This window comes from Mus caroli, chromosome 12 (genome assembly GCF_900094665.2).
Source record: "Mus caroli chromosome 12, CAROLI_EIJ_v1.1, whole genome shotgun sequence".
NCBI lineage: Eukaryota > Metazoa > Chordata > Mammalia > Rodentia > Muridae > Mus > Mus caroli.
This window is the reverse complement of record NC_034581.1, coordinates 67706404-67729023: the sequence shown is the minus strand read 5'-3', so window position 1 is coordinate 67729023 and position 22620 is coordinate 67706404. Positions and strand designations below refer to the sequence as shown.

General features: G+C 43.9%; 1 protein-coding gene across 3 annotated transcripts; it reads left to right on the top strand.

The window, feature by feature from the left end:
* Nucleotides 1-8310: 8310 nt before the first annotated feature.
* Nucleotides 8311-22003, top strand: Six4 (SIX homeobox 4). Of its 3 annotated transcripts, XM_029484274.1 has the most exons (4): nucleotides 8314-8366; nucleotides 8573-9387; nucleotides 12299-12987; nucleotides 17393-22003. In XM_029484274.1, the coding sequence occupies exons 1-4, from the start codon at nucleotides 8364-8366 to the stop codon at nucleotides 18187-18189; spliced, it is 2304 nt and encodes a 767-aa protein (XP_029340134.1). In that variant the 5' UTR covers nucleotides 8314-8363; the 3' UTR covers nucleotides 18190-22003. The 3 variants fall into 3 exon arrangements, with proteins under 3 accessions (XP_029340135.1, XP_029340134.1, XP_021035080.1); XM_029484275.1 differs by lacking the exon at nucleotides 17393-22003 and having other exon boundaries at nucleotides 8311-8366; nucleotides 12299-13416; XM_021179421.2 differs by lacking the exon at nucleotides 8314-8366 and having other exon boundaries at nucleotides 8546-9387.
* The last annotated feature ends 617 nt before the right edge of the window (nucleotides 22004-22620 follow it).

Here is a 22620-nt window from a genome sequence, read left to right as displayed (position 1 = left end):
CACGCCCAGCCAAATAGACACCTTAGAAAGGTCTATTAGATAATGAATTATTATTATGAGTCTTCTCCACCTCTGAGATAAGGATTTATTGATACTTAACAAAGGCTTAATGGAGACTAAATGAATTCATAAAATGGCCATCAAATAACAGTGAAATATGGACATTTTAAATGCCAGGCATTTTTGTCATCACCTCCATCTAACTGAAATTCTGTCTGAAGTCAACTTGTAGACAGGTTGCCTTGGTTTGGTTTGCTTGCTGGTATGAGGTGTGGTTCGTTTTTCAATATTTTTATTCTAAGTAGTGTGTGTGCGCATGCTCATGTGCCTCAGCATGCCTGTGGTGGCCACAGCACAGCTTACAGGAGTTAGCTCCCTACCGTGTGAGTCCTGTAGAGGAACTCAGATCCTTAGGCTTGGTGACAGGTGCCTTTACTTGCTATGTCATGTCACCAGTCCTGTTCCATGTTTTGTTTTAATATTATTTTATTACTTACTTGAGAACTCCACACAATTTATTTTGATCATATTCAGTTGCTCTTCTACAACTACTAGGTCCACGCTCATCTTGTTCTCTCTCTCTCTCTCTCTCTCTCTCTCTCTCTCTCTCTCTCTCTCTCTCTCTCTCTCTCTCTCTCTCTCCTCTTTCGTCCTCTGTGTGCCTCTTTCTCCTCTCTTTCCCTCTTTGTTGTCTCTCTCTTTATGCCCCCCTTCCCATCCAGGTCCATTTGTGTGGCCAACTACTCTTAGGTTTGGGGCCTACCCTGGAATAGATAGTGATCACTCCACATAAGAAAGTGAGCCTTCCTTTCCTGGAAGTTACCAGATGCCAGTAGTTCCTCAGCTAATGATGGATGTGGTGTAATAGGTAACGGACTATGTGATCACTCCTGTTTTATGACTTGTTTTTGGTTTTTTTTTTTCAAGCTCTCACACTCACCTGGAACTCACTGTGTAGTCCAGGCTGACCTCTAACTCGTGGCAGTCCTCCTGTCTCAGTATCCAGTGTGCTGGGATTTCAAGTATGAGGCACCATACTTGTCTCAATCAAGTTTTTCCAAATTATCCCAGGACTTGAATACCAGTTGTATCCATTCTCAGTCATTTTACCTCTTTACAGAACTTTCTCCCTTCAATAAAAACATAAAGGAAACAGCTCCACCCCTTAAAACCTGGACACGGTAGACATCCCTGGTTAGGGTTTCCATATGTTATGGAGGCAAAGCATGACAAACAACTACATTCCAGAGGAAGCAGGCCATGATGGCTCAAGGCTTGACACCAGTATATAAGGATCAGTGACTCACTTTATAAACTCTATTATCTCCTTGATCATAATTCTGTCCACCTATCAAAGTTAATCAAATCCAAGCTCACTAAAGGAAGAAACATGAAAAGCCTTACTGACCTAGAGGGCTGTCACGTTGCACTTACTGATTTTAAAAGGCCTTAGTAAACTTATCACTAGATGTGAACCTCTACAAAAATAAACGTAATTTTATTTTTAGGGTCTTTATGTTTTAAAAGAGTGGAAAGCTTCTGGTGAATAAGTGTGTTGCCTGAGCCAAGACAGACACACAGACAGACAGACAGACAGACAGATGTAGTCATGTAGTCAATGTAGTCAATACTATGTTCAGACGTCATCCACTCAGCTGCCGGTTAACACCAGAACTGTCTTTGAAAAAGAGAACTCCTCACCACACTTTAAATTGAATTGCTCTTCTTTCCCCTCGAGCCTTAAGATCAAAGAGAAGAAAACACTAAAACATGCAGGAGGAAACTGCCAGAAACTCTCCCATGTGCCATGCAGGCAATTGCTATTGGAGAAGCCCAGTGACAACAGGAGAAGCCCAGTGTCGACAACTGGCTTGAAACTGTCAGATACACTGTACTCTGAGAGATACATGCAGTAGAAAATATCATTTATACATCTGAGCCACAGCGCTAAGAAAACTGGGTGGAATAATGGCATCGCTACTTACTACTTACATGATGATTCAAGCATTGGGTTTCCCAATAATAAATTAAAATAATACTTGTACAGTCTGAATGAAAATGCTTAACACTGCTAGGTGGTGGCCCAGCACTTGGGATGCAGAGGCAGGCAGATTTCTGAGTTCGAGGCCAGCCTGGTCTACAAAGTGAGTTTCAGGACAGCCACGGCTATACAGAGAAACCCTGTCTCAAAAAAAAAAAAAAAAAAAAGAAAAGAAAATGCTTAACACTATACCTTTTGTCTCTCGTTCATAGTAATAATATTGCCAATAACATCAAAAAGAAACAGTGTATTAATAGGAGAAGCATGACCTTTTCTCAAAGCAGATAACTGTACTTGAGCCTAATTTTTTTTTAGCCCTAACCTCTGTTTCCTTTACACATTATAACAGGTGTGTTATAATGATGAAACTGATGCCTGGCAGTGGTAGCACATACCTTTAGTCCCAGCACTCACTTGGGAAGCAGAGGCAGGCAGAACTCTGAGTTTGAGCCAGCCTGGACTATAGAATGGGTTCCAGGACAGCCAGGACTACACAGAGAAACCCTGTCTCAGCAAAACAGAAATGATGAAGATGGTGGGGGTGGGGGGTGATGATGATGGTGATGATAACAATGATGATGATGATGGTGGTGGAACTTTATAATTTGGGCTTTCCTAGTGGATTCACAGCACTGCCTGTACAAAACAGAAGCTCTGAAATGTGCGCCATCATCACTGATAGAGCTCTGACACAAAAGTATTGAGAGTGCCAGATAAACTCCATGTGTGCTGGAAAAGACAAAAGAAAAATAACAACAAACTATCAAGCTTCCTGCCTCTGAAAGCTACCTGAACCAATTAAGTACCTTCTTGTTCTTAAAAAAAAATCTGCTGTTCCAAACTAGCAAAGAAACTACCTCCCAAGGCAGTGGTTTTTAAATGTAAACTTTCCTCCTTGCCTCAGGGCTATAGACTTATCAGGCCTTCCTTTTCAGAAGGGGCAGAACCTGCTACTTTGTCCCTTTGCTAGAGATAACATCTCTCCCCATTCTTACAGGGAAACAGTCCCTGCGGCACAGGGTAAAGAGCCCATCTAAGAGGATGCAGGTCCTCAAAAGGAAAACACTGAAGTAATCAGCAAGTCATCCTAGAGGGTTTCAAATTGGCAGTAGCAGATCCTCTTTGGTTTTGGTGAGGATGACATAATTAACTGGGAACTACTGAGAGCCTTGGAGCTTACCTTCTGCAGAAAGCTCCTTTGAAAACTAAATAGGAAAGGCAGAGGCAAGTAAAATAGTACAGCAGGTCTTAGTCTATCAGCTCTGTTCCTGACCTCCACATTGTTTGGTATCTATTAGCATTAGTGTTTGAGTATAATACACACACACACACACACACACACACACACACACACACGGAAAGCTCACATGCATGAGTGCTTAGTGCTTAGTGCCTAGCTGATAGCACTATTTTGAGAGGTTCTGGAAACTTTAGGTGGTGAGGCCAAGTTGAGGGAAGTGGTTCACTGGGGGGTGGGGGTGGGGGGGCAGCATTGCATTATGGACTGTCTCATTCCAGGTCCAGAAACATAGCCAATTGACCATGGACTGAACCCTCTACAACCGTGAGCCAATAAATAAACAAACAAACAAATAAATAAATAAAAGCCAACAACAAAACCTTCCTCTAAGTTATTTGTGCCAGATGTCTTGTTAGAGTAAAGAGAAAAGTAACAACCCGGTACCATAACTCAGTAAGTGACCCAGCAGGTAGTTCTCTTGCCTAAGCCCATTCAATGTGTTTAGGGCTCCTAGAGAAATCTATACCATCACGAACGATAGGCAAGCACTAAGACCTTGCAATCAGTCATTTTTCTGTCTGTATGTCTTCTCTATACTGTTGCCTATGTGACTCAAAGGTCACTCTCTAACTTCTTCCTGTTGATCACTGTACTACAAAAGGCAGATGACTTGGTCACCAAGAACTTACGAGCATATATACAAGCCTTGAATTTTCTAGCACAAGTAGAAAAACCTTTAAAATGATCCTGATTGTTTTGATTTGGGAAAGTACTCATTCTAGACCAATTGGCATTGGCCATGATGGTGTACATAAACAACTACACACATGGCAGCAAGCTAAACATTTTTGTTTTTATTTTTGTCTTTTTGAAGCTAGATCTTGCTAAGTGACCTGAACTGGCCTATGATTTTGGATTAGTCCTCCTTCATCCATGAGAGTGGTCCTCTAACCACTCTCCAACTACACATTTATATAAAACCTCCGTTCCATATTGAATTACTTGTTTACTTTCAGAAAAACATCAAATAATCCTGGTTCCATGCATTTCCCATTCTGTTCCCTTTGCCTCTTCAAAGACTCAGCTCGAAGCCCACGCCCTACTCCCCACCACTCTTTACATGAGTCTCCTCATCCTTACCATGTTCTTACCCTAGACTGTATTCATGTATAAATATGTCTTCTCTCCCCCACGAGAATTCAACCTCCTAGAGAGACAGAGAGTGTAGATTTATCCTTCTATCCTTCTGTTTCTATGGCAATGCCTTCTGCTTAGGCAGGGCTCAGAAAATGATTGAGAAGTGAATGATCCTTCGGAAATGCTCACTACATACCAACCACCTTCGTTAAGTAGCAACAAAAGGGGGTGACTTTAGGACCAGCTTACATTAACTCTCTGAGAAAGAAAGAACCTACCAAGAAGCCAGTTATCTTCAGACAGCCAAAGTCAACTTGGAAATGGGACTGGAGAAATAGCTCTTCAGGTAAAGCCTGATGACGGAATTCATGTAGACGTCGTAGAAAGAGAGAGCTGCTAACTGATTCCACAGAAATGTCCTTTGACTCCCACACATGATCTGTAGCACATTTATACACTGACACACAATAATAATAGTTGATAACAACAACAACAACTCCTTAATTTTAAAGAAATCTGAAGCCAGGCAGTAGTGCCATACCTTTAGTTCCAGCACTCAGGAAAAAGTGAAAGGCAGATTTGTATGAGTTCAGGGACAGCCTGGTCTACAGAGTTTGTTCCAGAACAAGGATAAACACTATCTCAAAAATCAAAAAAAAAAAAAAGGAAAGAGAAAAGAAAAGGAAAAGAAAGGAAAGAGAAAGAAAAGAAGGAAGGAAGGAAGGAAGGAAGGAAGGAAGGAAGGAAGGAAGGAAGGAAGGAAGGAAGGAAATGAAAACTGTCTTCTTGGTTAAAAAAAAAGAAAAGAAAAAATCATATGAACTCCAACATAACATGTTGTACTGAACCAGATTTTCTTCCAGGCACTAAGATGGCAAGAGCACCTGCTTGCTTTCTGAAACAAGAATTTGGGTTTCCTCTTGCTCTTCCCACCACACCCTCTCAGCCTCCACTCTTCCACTCTTCAAGATCACAACCCAGCATGACACTGCATGCCAGCGCAGCAGAGTCAAAACTCCCAATATGGTGGAGGAGGAATGAAACAGAAGCAATTTCAAACACCACTGGGTGTAACCCATGCTCCAAGATAAACTCCACACAAAATACAGTTCTATTCCAATGTCACTGACCATGTTTGAGTCTACTAGGAACGGTGCCAGGGCATGCTCTGAATTCACCCTGCCCAAGCACCGGGAGATTAAGATTTCCTGATTCTAGGAACACCTTCTGCAACTAGTGTATCGATTCACGAAATTCAAATCTGTAGCAGGACTTCGTAAACCTCCTAGGAATCGAATCCTCCAGCCTCCAAGATCCATTCTTTCCACAGACGCACTATTACAGACCTGACAGAGCCACCCGTGCTTACATAGATCCTGATAGACTTAGTACACTAGAGACAATATAGAAAGCCATAATCAAAAGTTCAAAAATTATGTTCTTTTCTAAGCCATGCACTGTACTTGATTGATAATAATTTTAAAGCTAACTCCTATGACCTCGTAACCTGGCCAAAGAAATTTTAAATTAGGTATATAAAATTGAAAAGCCTCCTTCCTTGCATTATCAATAGGAAGATAACACTTTTTTTACAGAAGATTAATTATGCATCAAGTTCTTTTTGGAAAGACTTATTTGATCTTTACAGTAATCTTTTCTACTTTTTATACTGTAAATATATAATGGCAGAGTTAGGACTGAACCCAAGCCTAGAGAGCTGAACCTTAAATATGTATCTTTTCCATGAAACCATGCGACTTCTTGTCTACTTTGCTCTGATAAATAAAATTCAAAGAACCAAAAACAGAATGCCCACCCAGATTGGACTGAAAAGCAGAAAGTAGTAAAAAAAAAAAAAAATGAATGAACTTCAAATAATGAAGCCTATAATGAATTAATTATGGTGCATAATATGCCAATGTGGTCAGCTCACACAAATGTACTGCTATACGGTGTAAGGATTAGGGACAAGTATATGAAGGGTAAGTAGAAACTCTCTTTACTATTTTTATGATTTATCAGTAAATCAAAATTATCCTAAAATAAAAAAATATTTTTAAGTGCAAGAAAATTTTTAAAAAGCAAGGAAGTTTTAAACTCAAATATTATCCTGAACTTGATAGCTATCTGGATGTTTTCAAAGGAGGAGAAAAATAAAGTGTTGCCTATGGTTATCAATTTTAAATCTGCCAAAGATGTCACTTACAATTTCACCACACTAGGATACTGTTTTTGAAGCGAAAAAGAAGGAGAGAAGTGGGGGCTACTGAGATAGCTGAACGTGCAAAGGTGCTTGCCATTAAGACTCACCACCCAGCACCAATACAGTGGAAGAAGAGAATGAAAAATCAGACAACCGACTCTCGAGTTGTCCTCTGACCTTCACACATGTGTCATGGCTGGCATGTGTGTTCTTGCATGTGCTCACAGGAGCGCGCGCGCGCACGCGCACACACACTAATAAACATTTTAATGGAGAACAGTTAGGTTATGTATCAAATATCTCAGCTAACCAACGATAAAGTGGTAGAAAGAAAGAAAGAAAGAAAGAAAGAAAGAAAGAAAGAAAGAAAGAGGGAGGAAAGGAAAGGAGAGGAGAGGAGAGGAGAGGAGAGGAGAGGAGAGGAGAGGAGAGGAAAGAAATGGGAAGAAAGCGAACCTCACCAAATTGAAGTGACAGCAGGTGACCTGAACAGCTGCCTGACAAGATGCTGAAATAGGCAGTTATGAGTGACTGGGAAGCAGAAACACTACAAGGCCACCCTGAAAGTAAAGGTTAGGGGGAGGACATTTAGCTGTTAAGAGTTTGAGAAGGAGCATACGCAGACAAATTCAACTGGCCCACAGTAGCCAGAGACAGGCTCACCATCCCTCTCTGAGCTAAGACCTCATGCAAACCATGAAGGACAGAATCCCAACTGAAGATAGCCACATTGCACCTCCACCCTTCAGCCTCAATCCTGTCGAGCAATCCCAGCAAGGGTTGCTGATTCTATCCGGATCTCTTCCAATACACCTGCATATAGAGATGGTGTTCTTCCCAGACCTATCTATCACCTTCAAAGAGAAACTATTATCCATCCCAGCACCACATTGTATATGTGTGTAGGGGAGTGCTGATGGTATCCATATTTTGAATGTTTCTACTATGGTAAATAGACTTATGCACTAGACCATTATAATTTAGCTCTCTTCTATACTACTCAGTATAAACATCCAGGTTTATTTTCTATATGCTTATTTGTATTAGGTCCATCTCAGGGTTTCTGCTCTTTTTTTTTTTTTTTTTTTTTAATGCTTCTTGCCTTTGTCATTTCGGTGGGCTACACACACTGCTCATTTCAAGGTTTTTCAAGTTCTCCCCCTCCGGAATTTTCATTACTACCAATGCTTCTCTATCAGAGCATTCCTTAGTGCTGTTCTTGACTCTTGAATACACATCCTTAATAAAGACATCCCTTAGTTTGGGGGAGGGGGGGTGCTAGGGCGCTTCGGAATTAGTCTCTGAAGTTTTGTCATCTACATTCTGAGGGTGGTCTCTTTGTTAGAAATTTAGCTGTCCAGACCTTAAGGTCACGCGATTAGTATTCCCTTGGGAATTACTGGGCCTTTCTTTGAAAGAGCTGTCCAGTTTTCAGGCCACACTAGATAACTGCTCATTCAGAAGCTTGGCCAGAAAAGAATGTCGGTGTTTTCCGGCAGGTAAAGGTGCCTGGGGGTCAGGGAGAGAGGGAAAGGCAAGGGGTGGAGTGGGAGGCGGGTGATCGACAGGGATAGAAACGGCGTCTCCTCCTCCCACTGAATGCGAAATAGCCAATGGGGTGGCTCGGCCGGGCCGGCCGGGCGGCCAGTGCCATATAGTATGCAGCAACCGGAGGAGTCACGTTGGGGGAACGGCAGAAAGCAGCTATCCGTTTACACTACTTTGCTCTAGCAGCTATCTTAATGGTGACTGCGTGGCCTGGGGGAAACCTGATCGGCCAGATCCAGCCGAAACCGGGAGGGAGGGAGTGGGCTTTCCGGAGGGGGGAGGGGGAGGGAGGCGAAGAAGGAGGAGTAAGAGAGGGGGAAAGAAAGAGGAAAAGAGTGCGAGGGAGTGAGGGAGGGAGGAAAATAAACAACAAAAAATGTCCTCTTCCTCCCCCACCGGGCAGATTGCAAGTGCGGCGGACATCAAGCAGGAGAATGGGATGGAAAGCGCCTCGGAAGGACAGGAGGCGCACCGAGAAGTGGCGGGGGGCGCGGCGGCTGGGCTGAGCCCCCCGGCTCCAGCTCCTTTCCCCCTGGAGCCGGGGGACGCCGCGGCTGCCTCCAGGGTAAGCCGGGAGGAAGGGGCAGCGGCGGCGGGAGCGGCAGATCAGGTACAACTCCACTCGGAACTTCTGGGCAGGCACCAGCACGCAGCCGCCGCGCAGCCCCCGCTGGCCTTCTCGCCGGACCATGTCGCCTGCGTGTGCGAGGCTTTGCAGCAGGGGGGCAACCTGGACCGCCTGGCCCGGTTTCTTTGGTCCCTGCCCCAGAGCGATCTGCTACGTGGCAACGAGAGCCTTCTGAAGGCGCGAGCGCTCGTGGCCTTCCACCAGGGCATCTACCCTGAGTTGTACAGCATCCTCGAGAGCCACAGCTTCGAGTCGGCCAACCATCCGCTGCTGCAGCAGCTCTGGTACAAGGCGCGCTACACCGAGGCCGAGCGAGCGCGCGGCCGGCCGCTGGGCGCCGTGGACAAGTACCGGCTGCGCAGGAAATTCCCCTTGCCCCGCACCATCTGGGACGGCGAGGAGACGGTGTATTGTTTCAAGGAGAAGTCGCGCAACGCGCTCAAGGAGCTCTACAAGCAGAATCGCTACCCCTCGCCGGCTGAGAAGCGGCACCTGGCCAAGATCACCGGCCTCTCCCTCACCCAGGTCAGCAACTGGTTCAAGAACCGGCGGCAGCGTGACCGAAACCCCTCCGAGACCCAGTCCAAAAGGTGAGCGCCAACTTTCCTCCTCCCCCTTCCTCCACCCACCCCTTCCCAGCTTTCTTTTCCTCCTAGCGCTCGAAAACATGGCGCTTACCTTCCCCACCAGCCTGGTCCGGCTGCCCACCTCTCCCCGCCCCCCACCTCGCTTCCCTACCGGGCTGGTAGGGGGGACGACGGTGGCAACGGGCGGGCGGGGGATCCTCCCTCCTAACCCTCCCCCTCCTGCTCCCAGAAGTTTCTGGTCGCCCTCTTAGGTCCAGTCCCCGCCCCCACCTCGGCTGGTCACTGCTACCCGGCTTCCCACCCCCATCCTGCTGCCTTTGAAGTTGCCACTCTCGCCTTGGTTCTTTTAGGGAATGTGTGCGCACGCTGCCGGCAAGGCTGCTCGCACGGCGACTCCGGGCCCGCAGGGGCTGCCGGCGCCGGCCGGGGTCCCTGCCTCCGCCGGATCACCCGGAGCCTGGAGTGCGCACACGCTCCAGGGTACCCAGGGTTCGACTGAACCCCGGGCTTGCCCTGGAGGTCACCAGGGGCTTTCTGGAAGGAAAAGGAGCGTTAATAGAGACTAGTGGGGCCTGGGGACGTCGAGGCTTTAATATGACAGAGTTAATCATTCACCCTGCCCGCCGCGGTTCCCATCGCTGCTAGGGCAGCGTGGGGTGTGGGTGCTGCTCGTCTCTGCGGTGTTTTGAAACCTGATTCTGAACAACTTCGGATTGGGTTACAGTGCCTCAGAGGTGGCAGGACTGAAGGACAGTTTCTTGGACCCCCTAACACAGCATGATCCTCTACTGACTTTGGGAACAGGAGACAAGCTGGCTGGCAGAAGGAAAGAAGTAGGGGAGCTATCCACTCAGTCCTCCTTCAGCCATCCCACACACACACACACACAGACCCACACACACACTCTCTCTCGCTTTCGTATAAAATGCAGAGGTTTTTTTGTTTTGTTTTGTTTTCACCTCTTTTGTGTCTGCTAGAGTCAGACCCTTGTCTGTGTGTGTGTGTTGTTGTTGTTGTTTAGGTGTGTAGTGGTTGTTGTTGTTGCTGCTGCTGTTGTTGCTGTACGGGTAAAGTAAGCAGAAGGTTGATGGCCCCCTCCCCGCGGGGATTGGAGAGAAGAGAATCAAAATGCAGTTCAAATGTTTTGCTCTGGGAAGGAACCCGGGAGCCATGGAAGCAGCCGGCCTGGGCCAGGTGAAGGTGATCACCCTGCGCATTCCAGAGCCCTCCCTCGCTACTATGCCCTGCGCCCCGGTGGAGCCGGAGGCCCAAAGCTCACCCCAGGCAGGGAGAGAGGCGCACTGTGCAGCCCTGACCCTGGTTGCGGGTAACCATAAACAAAACATGCCGGGCGACCTGCGAGCACCCTCTCAGTCTCGAGAGAGGGGGCGACCCAGAGAAGGAGCACTGGTTGGGCGACCCCACCTACCCCGGAGTGCTCTGCAGATAGACTGAAGGAATTTCCTAGGCACTGGGTAGGAAGCCGGAGGCACATGCTGGCCAGCTGTCCTGTAACCTTTGCTATGGAACCGGCCCAGTTCCCAGGATCTATACACACACACACACACACACACACATACACACATATATATCCTGAGCCACGCTCTGCTGACTTCATCCTCCTCCCCATTAACTCCACACCCTCAACCCCCAGCCCAGTTGCCTGGTATAGGCCCCTCTCCGGATCTACCTCCCACCCGCACCCCTGGTGAGTCACCCTCACCAATGGCGACGGCTGCTCTGCTTCAGCTCGTAAATCAAAGCGCTTTCTGCGCTCCTGGCCCCAAAGCCCAAAGCCTGGGTAATCCCCTCCCCTCGGCTTGAAAGGAAACCGACCACACTCGGATGTTGGATCCTCAGCTGGACCAAGTCTCACCAGGCTTCCAAACTGCTTCTGTCCTGCCCCGCCCAGACTCAAACCAAAGGAGGAAAACTGCCACCATTCCTCTCTGACCCGAACTTGGTATTTCCCTTATGTCCAGGATCCTGGAAGAGGAGGACTGAAGACTCAGGGCAGGAGTCTGATAGTGATAAGGCCACTCCCTGAGTGATGCTCACCTTTTCCCTCCCACCTCACCAGAGCACTGGATGGTGTGTGTTAAATAAGCCCTTATGGCTTCCTTTGGATTCAAAGGCAACTGTGCATTGCGAGTGTCTTTCCTACAAGGGCGAAGCACTTTATTGAGTGAGAGTTGTCTCTCTGGTGGAATAGAAATTTGGGAGCAGGTGAGAAAATGGCCTCTGGTTACCTAACTGGCAAATACAACTGAACACCTCACCCCTCCTGCTCCTTTGGTGATTCCATCTACCTTAAAATAACATGAATCTGAACTGGCTCTCCTAAACAGCAAGGCGACACATTAACATTTCATGAATCGGTTCTATGGCAGAGGTAGCAGTCCTTTTAACAGTTGGAGTAGCCTAGGAATGCTCTAGGAATGAAAACACAGTATTAAAGTGCTTTCAGTTGACTTTTACATTGTCCAGCCTTCTGGTCTTTCTCTGATTTTATTTTATTTTTTGTTTGGTTGGTTGGTTTTTTGTTTTGTTTTATTTTGTTTTTTCCGAGACAGGGTTTCTCTGTATAGCCCTGGCTGTCCTGGAACTAACTCTGTAAACCAGGCTGGCCTCGAACTCAAAAATCCGCCTGCCTCTGCCTCCCGAGTGCTGGGATTAAAGGCGTGTGCCACCACGTCCGGCTATTATTTTATTTTTTTAAGGGGTCCAAATGCATCATCTCATTCCCTGGCTGGGCAGAATTAGCTTAAAACCTCATAGTTTCAACAGGGCCAGCGGATAATTCTATTGTGCTTTGCTTAAATGTTGCCGTTAATGAGTTTGAAGGATATTTTACAAACTATGTCGATTATCAATCCCTTGACCTTCACAAATGTCTTCTCCTCCCCCTGAACAGCGAATCAGATGGCAACCCCAGCACTGAGGATGAATCCAGCAAGGGACATGAGGATTTGTCTCCTCATCCACTTTCAGGCACATCTGATGGCGTCACCAACCTCAGCCTCTCTAGCCACGTGGAGCCAGTATATATGCAACAAATTGGAAATGCTAAGATATCACTAAGCTCGTCTGGAGTTTTGTTGAATGGAAGCTTAGTACCTGCAAGTACTTCACCTGTCTTCCTTAATGGCAATTCTTTTATTCAGGGACACAATGGAGTTATCCTTAATGGACTGAATGTGGGAAATACACAGACAGTGTCACTGAACCCACCCAAAATGTCTTCAAACATTGTGGGCAATGGCATAGCCATGACAGACATCCTGGGATCTACCTCCCAGGATGTGAAAGAATTCAAAGTCCTCCAGAGTTCTGCTGTGAACTCAGCAGCCACCACCTCCTACAGCCCTAGTGCCCCTGTGTCATTCCCAGGGCTGATACCCTGCACTGAAGTAAAAAGAGAAGGCATTCAGACAGTGGCCTCCCAGGACGGTGGCTCTGTGGTGACTTTTACTACACCCGTGCAAATTAACCAGTATGGCATTGTCCAGATCCCTAATTCTGGAGCCAACGGCCAGTTCCTTAATGGGAGCATTGGATTCTCTCCACTGCAGCTGCCTCCTGTCTCAGTAGCAGCTTCACAAGGTAAAAGCTTCATTTGGTACCAGCAGTGCACCAGGGCATATGTTGGTTAGTTGCTGTAAATGACAGGTTTAGTGAAAGCTATAGATTTGTGTTATTGTCCAGATGCATCATTGGTTTACACAGTTACAGAACAGCCTTGATGTGTTTCCCAGTACCTAAATACGATCCAGCTTGCCCGACTTTCTTACATCCTGGGGAATGGTGTTTTATCTTCCCCCAAACAGAATGGAAAAGTACCGTTTCTAGCAGACCTTGCCAACTCTACAATTATAGGAATATGGCAAGTCAATCAGTGCTTATAAAATAACCCAGTACTTGACGTTTTAAAATTAAAAATTAATAAAATTGCTAGGAACATAAAATTAGTCAAGCAGTTCTTTATTTGACCAGAAGACATTTTAAAAAGAATAAACTAAAAGACAGAATGTAGTCTTGCTTGCATCGTGTTCTTCCTATAATTAACAGAAAACCTAAGAAGACCTAAAAGAAATTTAGAAGAACATATGCTTTTCTGTTGCTCTGGATGTGTGTTGGTGTCTCCACCGTGTGGGTTTGTATTTATGAAAACAATTGTGTCATTGTGTGTTTGTGGCTTTCCTAACTGCAGTCTGTTAGAGAAAGGAAGTAAGCCTGAGGCTGGCACATCAGTTCCTCAGGAATGTGAGTCAAATCTGTATCACTTGTCATTTTTCTGTGTTGAAATAGGAACAGTTAGAATTGGGCATAGGATGCTGAGGAGCCTCTAGCTCATAGAGGTGGGAGATGATGATCTTATCCTCTCTCCTGAAAGCAGGTTTGAAAGCTCAGATTTTTACCAAAGGTCAACCTGCAATAAGGTCAGGGTTTTGTTGTTGTTATTGTTGTTGTTTTTGGTTTTGTTTTTTTTTACAAATCTCTCTTCTGTAGCCATGGTCTACTTCAACTATTAGAGGCATTAGTGAAAAATAGTTGCACATTTCATTCTGTGTATTTGTCTCTTTAGAGAAAAAAACCAGTAAGCCACCATGCTCCTGTAGTACACTCTTCAGCTGTTTATAATCGCTCCAGATGATGTAAGAGTTAACCTAAGTCACACTCCAATTTAGGACAAAAGACAAACACCCCCAGAGAAAGCCAAATTATTTATGACTCTAACCCATTTTGCCTCTTTATGAAAGTTTCCAAGCAGTTTGTAGCATTCTAGAAACAACTAAGTTGCACAGAGAGTTTGAGCATGGATGCATGTTAGCAGAGGAGAATGCAAAATGCTTCTCATCTGTAATCAAAAAAAGTGCTATGACTTTAATAGCCAGAGTTGTCTTGGGGGTGAGGGGTGGGGGAGTTGTTTTCCACTTTTTTTTTTTCCTTTCAGTTTTTCAAGACATGGTATCCCTGGCTGTCCCAGACCTGATTCTGTGGACCAGGCTGGCCTCAAACTCTGATCTGCTTGTCTCTGCTTCCAAGTGCTGGGATTAAAGTTATGAGCCACCACTGCCCAACAATAGTTTTTCAACGGGATATTTACCAAGAATAAGAATAACAAAAATAGCCAAGATCAAATGACCGGGCTCCCTACCCTTTGACTCTCTGGCGTCAGTTTAACCAGATGGTTCCAGTAGGCAACTCCTTTGTAGTAGTTGAGTATTACAGATTGCTGGAAAGCATTTTGGAAATTTGGACTTTATTTTTAAAAATACTAAGATGGAGTATGGTGGTAAATGCCTGTCTATAATCCTAGCACTTGGGAGACTGAAGTTGGAAAATGGGGCTTAATGCCTGCCTGAGTTACCTAGTTTCACAGAGCTACATTCAAGCTAAAGTAGGTTACATGGTGAGAGTCCGTCTCCAAAAAATGTAGCAAACCAAAGCAAATCAAACTTACACTAAACATTCCTCAAAGTGGTTCTCCCTAGATCCAGGAAAATGTTATATAGGAAGTTATGAGGAAAAGCAGTCTGCGGATATCTTCTTTCATTTTACAATCGGGATTTGGGGCTTTGTTTGTTTGTTTTTTCTCCTTTAGCATCATTGTACAATTGTACTTTGCACCTGCGTTTGTTCTATTCTGTTTTTGTACTGATTAATTTGTACCTCAGTTGCAGCTCTACTTAAAAATCACGTTCTAGCCAGGCATGGTGGGTGGCACATGTCTTTCATCCTCGCCATTGGGAGGCAGAGGCAGACAGATCTCTGTGTTTGAGATCAGCCTGGTCACAGAGTGAGTTCCATGACAGGCAGAGCTATATAGATAGACCCTGGCTTAAAACAGCAACAACAACAAAAATCATGTTTTATGTCTGAAGCCTTGGGTTCAATTCCCAGTACTGAAAAAGAAAAAAAAAAATCATCCTTTGGAATATGAATCTGTTTTCCCCTTCATTTATATAAGTTAGTGTTTTTCCATGTTCAGAGTATGTTATTTTACTTGAGTTTAATAGCTGTTGGAGAAATGTTGCATATGTTGTTACTTATAACTCTATCAAAAAAATTAATCATTTTGTGGACATATCTGCTAGTGAACAGTTTCACAAACACACTCACACAAAGCAAAGATTAATTGTAGCTTTTTCCTCCTTACAATGTTGAACTCTATAAGACTTAAAACACACTGAAAATCAAAGGTTTAAAATAGGGGCAGTCTGTTCATGGGTATGGCCTGGAAAGAAAAAATTTAAGTTAAAGAATATATACAGAACTGTTTTTTTTTTTTTTGTAAGTCTTTTTTGTTTGTTTGTTTGTTTGTTTTTCAAGACAGGGTTTTTCTGTATAGCCCTGGCTGTCCAGGAACTCACTATGTAGACCAGGCTGGCCTTAAACTCAGAAATCCTCCTGCCTCTGCCTCCCAAGTGCTGGGATTAAAGGCATGCGCTACCACTGCCCGGCTTGTAATAGTCTTTGTGTGATAATACTTATGTACTAGTAGTTAACATTTTTAAAGGAGTTCAAATATAGTCTTTTTTCTTTTGGTTTCTCATAGAAAGACATTTTTTTGCTTATATAAAGTGCTTAAAGATGTTGGAAGCCATGGGTGACCCTGGGAACTTCCTCACATACAGAGTACTGTCATCTAGACTACACGAATTCAAGAAGGGCAACGCTGAATGACCCACTTAATTTTCTGCACTTGTAAAGGAGTTGATTAGATCTCTAATTGAAGAGTGGGGTAGATAAGTACCCCATATTAATTCTCCCCCAGAAAGCTCCCTAAATTCATCTTTCTCTCTGATAATATTTGGGGGCCCAAGTCATCTGACTGCCATCAGTTCCCTTTCCCTTGTAAAGACTCAGAGGGGGTTTTATTTGATGGGGATTCCAGGGTCTTCATTGTCCCAAGTTTCTCACTTAAACATCTATTTTGTGCTTATACTTTTTCTTCTAGTCTCCACAGACCATTAAGGTGGGGGCCTCAAAAGATGCACCCCTTTGACAGAGGCGTTAATTCTAGCCCTCTATGTTTTTCTTTATTTTAAAAAAGAGCACTCCAGAGTTACCATTCATCTCTCCCATTGCTACAACCCTGAAAATTTAAAGCTCGCACAACAAATGAGGGAGAGAAAAAAAAAAGAAAAAAACCTAGAGGGTTTTGTTGACTTGAGACTGCTTTATTGGTAGTTGGGTGGAAGTCAGAGACTTGTCTGTACAGGTTGGTGTCGTTAACTTGTAAGTTCCAGAGAAACTCATTTTATGTGGTATTTTCGTTTACATTTTATGCTCAGTACCTGGGCAGTCCTAACGGAACTAGTTGGTTTTGCACTTTCTCTCATTCTAACTGGTAGAGTTAGTGATCACTAGCAACTGATTAAGAGATGGTAAGTCTGTGATAAAGAGCCAGAAGCTTGGACAGAATTTTCTCTCTTCTTCTTTTTTTTTTTTTTTTTTTCTTTTTCGTTGAGATAAGGTCTTACTGTGTAGCCCAGCTTTTATCCCCAGGTCCCACATACTTGCTTGTTTTTGATTGGTTGGCTTGTATATTTTTGTTTGTTTTAATTTTTGGTGATGCTGAGGCGTGAACCCAAGGCCTGCACCACGCAGGTGATCAGCCATGGAATCCTCTCCCCAGGCCTGCTTCCTAAGCCCCCTGCAGTTCTTTCATTGGTCCTTACAGTGGCATGGGAGGTTAACAAATGTAGATAAAATGTAGCTCAGTGACAGAATCTTTACCCAGCAGATAGAAAGCTCTGAGTTCAGTCACCAGCACTGCCAAAAGAAATACAAAATGTATCTAGAGAAAGTTTGTCTGCCTGAGTCCTCAGCCTGGGACTCTGCAGTTTACCATACTGAAGCTGAACTATGTTATATATTTAAGTGTCACCTCTCCATAAATACTATACCTGAGGAAAAATCGTGTGTGCTAAAGGAGTGACTGTGTGTTTGTTTTTCTTTCTGTATCATTTTCATCAATGCTAATTGGTCCTCTTCCCCCTAGGTAATCTTTCAGTTACCCCAAGCACTTCGGACGGAAGCACATTTACAAGTGAGCCAGCCACAGTCCAGCACGGTAAACTTTTCCTAAGCCCTCTTACCCCCAGTGCAGTGGTATACACCGTTCCTAATTCAGGCCAGACTGTAGGAGCTGTGAAACAGGAAGGCTTAGAAAGAGGCCTGGTCTTTTCTCAGTTGATGCCTGTCAATCACAGTGCACAAGTAAATGCAAGCCTGTCTTCGGAAAATCTCTCTGGGAGTGGCCTCCATCCACTGACCTCGTCGTTGGTTAATGTGTCCGCTGCCCACGGTTTTTCCCTGACCCCCCCTACACTACTTAATCCCGCTGAGCTCAACCCTGACCTTGCCGAGAGCCAGCCTGTGTCTGCACCTGTGGCAAGCAAATGTACTGTGTCATCTGTCAGCAACAGTAACTATGCAACCCTTCAGAACTGTTCCCTTATTCCGGGTCAAGACCTATTGTCCGGCCCGATGACCCAGGCTGCCCTGGGTGAGATCGTACCCACAGCTGAAGAGCAGGTGAGCCACGCCTCGACAGCAGTCCACCAGGATTTTGTCAGAGAACAGCGCTTGGTTCTGCAGTCAGTCCCTAACATAAAAGAGAATTTCATACAAAATTCTGAGAACAAAGCAACAAACAACTTAATGATGTTAGACTCGAAATCCAAGTACGTCCTGGACGGCATGGTTGAAGCCGGCTGTGAAGACCTAGGAACGGACAAAAAAGAGCTGGCCAAGCTCCAAACCGTCCAGTTGGATGAAGACATGCAAGACTTATAAGCCCGATTCACTCCACATCCCTCCTTCTCTGCGTTAACAGGAGCAAATCCTTTTCTTTGCGAAGCCCGGAGGATGGAGAGCTTCTATTCATTTAGAGAAAAACACTGTACTTCTGCAAGCAAGCGCATCTGGCTTGGGCTGCATGAAGAGCGTAGTTAAATACACAGAGTGGACCTGCACTGCCGAAGCCCCTCTGGTCACATCGTGCTCGCTTTGAAACAGATGGGGCGAGGCAACAAGTGAATGCATCCATCAAACCATCGTCTATCATTTAGTCAGCAGTATAACTCCACAGGCGAAATGGAAGGTGACAGTATTTCAGATTTAAAATGTATACACCTAATTTAGGAGATTAAATAATAGCTCCAGGCTCTTGGAAGCAATGCAGTTGGTTTTTTGTTTGTTTGTTTGTTTGTTTACTTTTACTCCATGGGCATTGAGATGGTTAAGAAACAATGGTACTCTAGACTATCATAAGGGTATATTTTTCAAATTATGTAGCTTGTATGTGTGTGTGTGTGTGTGTGTGTGTGTGTGTGTGTACATACACACATTCATCATTTTCAGCATTTGGGGGAAGGCTTGGTTTTAAGTCTCTACGTGTTTCCAAATGTGATTGCTAATAGTTAAACGTGGCCGAGAAAGTTTGAAACGCCACTAAACTCTGACACAACTTGGGTACGAATGTAAATACAGGTCTCTAAGCAAGATCTGAGTAAGTACAGTGAGTTTTTATTTATACCTTGTATGTCTCTCTTCAGGCTCTGTGAACTGAAAAGAAAATGTCTTCTTACTGTTTAATTTATATTTATTGTTTGAGCGGGAATAGGACATCTTTGTTTCCAACCAAGTTTTTTTTTTTTTTTTTTTTTTTTGTAATTTTTATCAAGAGTCTATTGAGGTCAATGTTAATTAACACTGAAACAGGAAATGTTAACCCCCAGTACTGGAACTTTGTCACTTCTCGTCACATCTTTCTTACTTTAGCAACTTTGATTCATTTAAATATGTTTTCTATAGACTCCTATGTGCCTTTTTACCTTGTGGCCTTTTTATTACTAGTCAGGTACAGAAGCGTCAACAGCAGTGTTGATGGTTCTTGTGTACCGTCAAACAGGGTTAAGTTTACCACAGAACCCCTGCATAAGGCAGGACTTCCATTTCACTAAATATCATGTGGAAGGGTTGCCATGCACATGGATAGACAGATATTGTCGATGCTTTTCATTATAATGAAAGTAGAAAAGTATAGAAAGACCATGAAACAGCAGTTCTGCAGGCTATGAAAACAACCTTTTTTTTTTTTTTTAAATTCTGTTTTGGTTTTAGTTTTTTTTTGAGTAACAGAGAAACTGTTACTGACCATTCTGGAACTCACTCTGTAGACCAGGCTGGCCTTGAACTCACAGAGATTCACCTGCCTGCCTCCCAAGTACTGGGATTCAAGACATGGGCCACCACTACCCAGCTTGACAACAACCATTTTAAAATAAAAAATATATATGTAAATTGTACTAAAAATCTGTTCAACTGAAGCTCATTTCCAGTGTTTTGAATTGGTCGGTATACATGACTGTTGCCTGTCGTATTTAATGAAACAAATCCTTCCGGTTTCTGTAGGAAATTTTGTTTAAAATTTGAGTAGGACTCTGCATCTATGATATAACAATGCAATGCCTTTATGCTGTTAGTCCAGGGCATCTCTGATTTCAGAGAGAAGGCGACTTTTTCTAAGGTGACTTCTCAGTTGCTAAGCACAAAGATAGCACCACTCCTTGGCTTTGTTAAGGTGGTGGAAGGGTTTCTAACTTGGTTTCTAACTAACATACTCATCAGCTGAGCCTGCAGAGTAAGGGTCACTGAGGATTTAGCATTTGTTGTTACTACAAAGGGAACTTTCAGTCAAGATTAAGAGCTCTATGAAGAATTCTGTGCCCATCATTTTGATAAAGAACCTAAATCCCATTTTTGTGAAATTGGTGAATGTCCCTCAATTGCTGAAATATGCAATTTGGGCCAGAGGTTGTTGTTTGTTTGTTTTGGATGTTCTTGTTTTTATTTTCACGAAGCCAGTTGCTTCAGTGTGGTTTTCCACTCTGACACTACTTACACAGCTTGGCTGCCCCCGTCTCCCAGTTATTTACTGATCATATTAATGTGATTAGCATCCTGGTCTTGTAGTATAGTTTACATAAAAAAATGTTATTTTTTACTAGATTGCTGCAGATAACAAGAGACATTATTTTAAAATACCTGTCTGGTAAGGGAAGTGGGAAAGTCAAAAGGTTCTATAAGGCGGGTATGTGTGGGTGTCTGCGTGCGTGTGATGGAAAACTCCCATATGTCTGACAAAAGTATCTTTTTTATTCTGAGTTCTTCCTCCTTTTCTCCTTATGAGAAAGAAAAGATAGCACAAAACTAAGTACTTATCTAGGAAATGTATTCGTATTCCAACATGATGAGCTTCTAGCCCTACAAACACCCCAGTTATCTATACAATCCACCCGGTAAGAATCAGTGCTCATTATGAGAACTTACTGTTCTAGTCTATTCTTTCAGTAAAATAAGGGCCAGTTGATATGCAGCCCAGGTATGTGTGAATGGAATATGGTAAACCCCGTGATCTCCTTGCACAGAATTGCAAATGACTTTTTTCCCCAACACCAAGGGCCAGCCTCAGAGCCCTTGGAGTTCACGTGGCAGAATATCCTTCTTACATAAACCAATGCTTGAAGATGCTGCAAAAGACCCTCTAGTGATTCCTGATAAGGAATCAGAATAGAGGTAAATAACCCCCTTTAAATCCAACCCCTGCTGCTGGCTGTGGGGTTTTCTGGTGCCAGCCTATCTATGCACTCTATAGCCAGAATTGGCACTCAGCTCTTAGTTACGTCTAGTAGAGAGAATGGTCTCTAGCATTCAAAGGAGGTTCATTCCCTCACACCCCCCCCCCCCGAAAACAAACAAAGGCCCCTGTGTTGTACTGCATAAATATCTCATGTAGATTTATAGTGAAGACTTAATACATGTCTGGTGCCTTTCTTGTGTTGTGAAAGGCAAGTAGATGTTGTAGCCATAGGTCTTTTTTTTAATCCATAGTTGAATTGCACACTGACCTTAACTCTCTGTATGTACCCTTGTTATTCTGCATGTTAAAGCTGGAATTCTTGGGCGTGTATGACAGACTACCCTGCTACATCCTCAATATGTGAACATTAGTGCATAAACTCGAGTCCTTCTTTCTCAAGTGTTTTTGACAGATCATCTCATAAAAATAATTCAGGAAGTCTGTGGGGAAAGTCCTTATGTTTTACAAGAGCAGTTTCAAAAGTCTTCCTAAAACTTGGATGGTAGAACCTAATGGTTATTTGGTGTCTAATCGAGACATTGCAATTAAATTAGATATTACCACCATATGTTTTATTAATCCAAATTATATCGCATGAGACTCTTTGGGTTTTCAGGGTTTCTCGAAAAAAAAAAGTGTATCATTTTGTTGCATGTACTGTACGTTCAGAGGCAATCAGTTGTATACTCAATATGGTTTTACTGTGCCTTACCTGAAGAGAAACTACACAGAATGTATGACACGGGGTGGGGAACAGAGCCTCTCTACTGCACTGTTAGGTGATAGCACACGGCATGGCCCAGAGCATTTCTGTGCTTAATTACCCAACCAAAGAGATCTAAAGTCTGTATGTTGTACTGTAATGGGGGTTATGCCTGGACAATTTAAGTGTTTTGTTTGTTTTCTGAAATGATGTGAACTTATTTTTCTAAACACTATGCTAAATAAACTTTATATTTATACATACTTTGTGTTGAAGAAAGATTATTTGGGGAAATGCTACTTTTTAAAACGAGAGTAGCCCATTTCATTAGACAAGGAACAGGAGGTTTATGTTTGCCTAGAAGAGAAAAGAGTAAGAAGCCGGGTGGTGGTGGCGCACGCCTTTGATCCCAGCACTCGGGAGGCAGAGGCAGGGGGATTTCTGAGTTTGAGGCCAGCCTGGTCTACAAAGTGAGTTCCAGAACAGCCAGGGCTATACAGAGAAACCCTGTCTTGAAAAACCAAAGAGAGAGAGAGTAAGAAAATGAGAATATTTCAACTGGAAAACACTTAGAAGGCCAATTGGAGTGATTTTAGAAAAGTACTCTGTGTTGTTCTTTGTACAGAATTATGTAACTCACTCTGCTGCACACTATATACTCAGCTAAACCATAGTGTCTATCCTTAGAGACCGGTAATATGCCTTACTTGTTTTTCTCTCCCAAGAGCTGGATGTGGAGTATGGCACCATAGTAGGCATGCTACAGGATTATGAGGGAAGTGCCAAAAACCTTTCTAGTACTGACTTATTAAAATGTGAGCTCTGTTGCTCACTCCCAGGGTACTGCTGTTAACCAAATTGTGATTATTCCCCTGGGGGA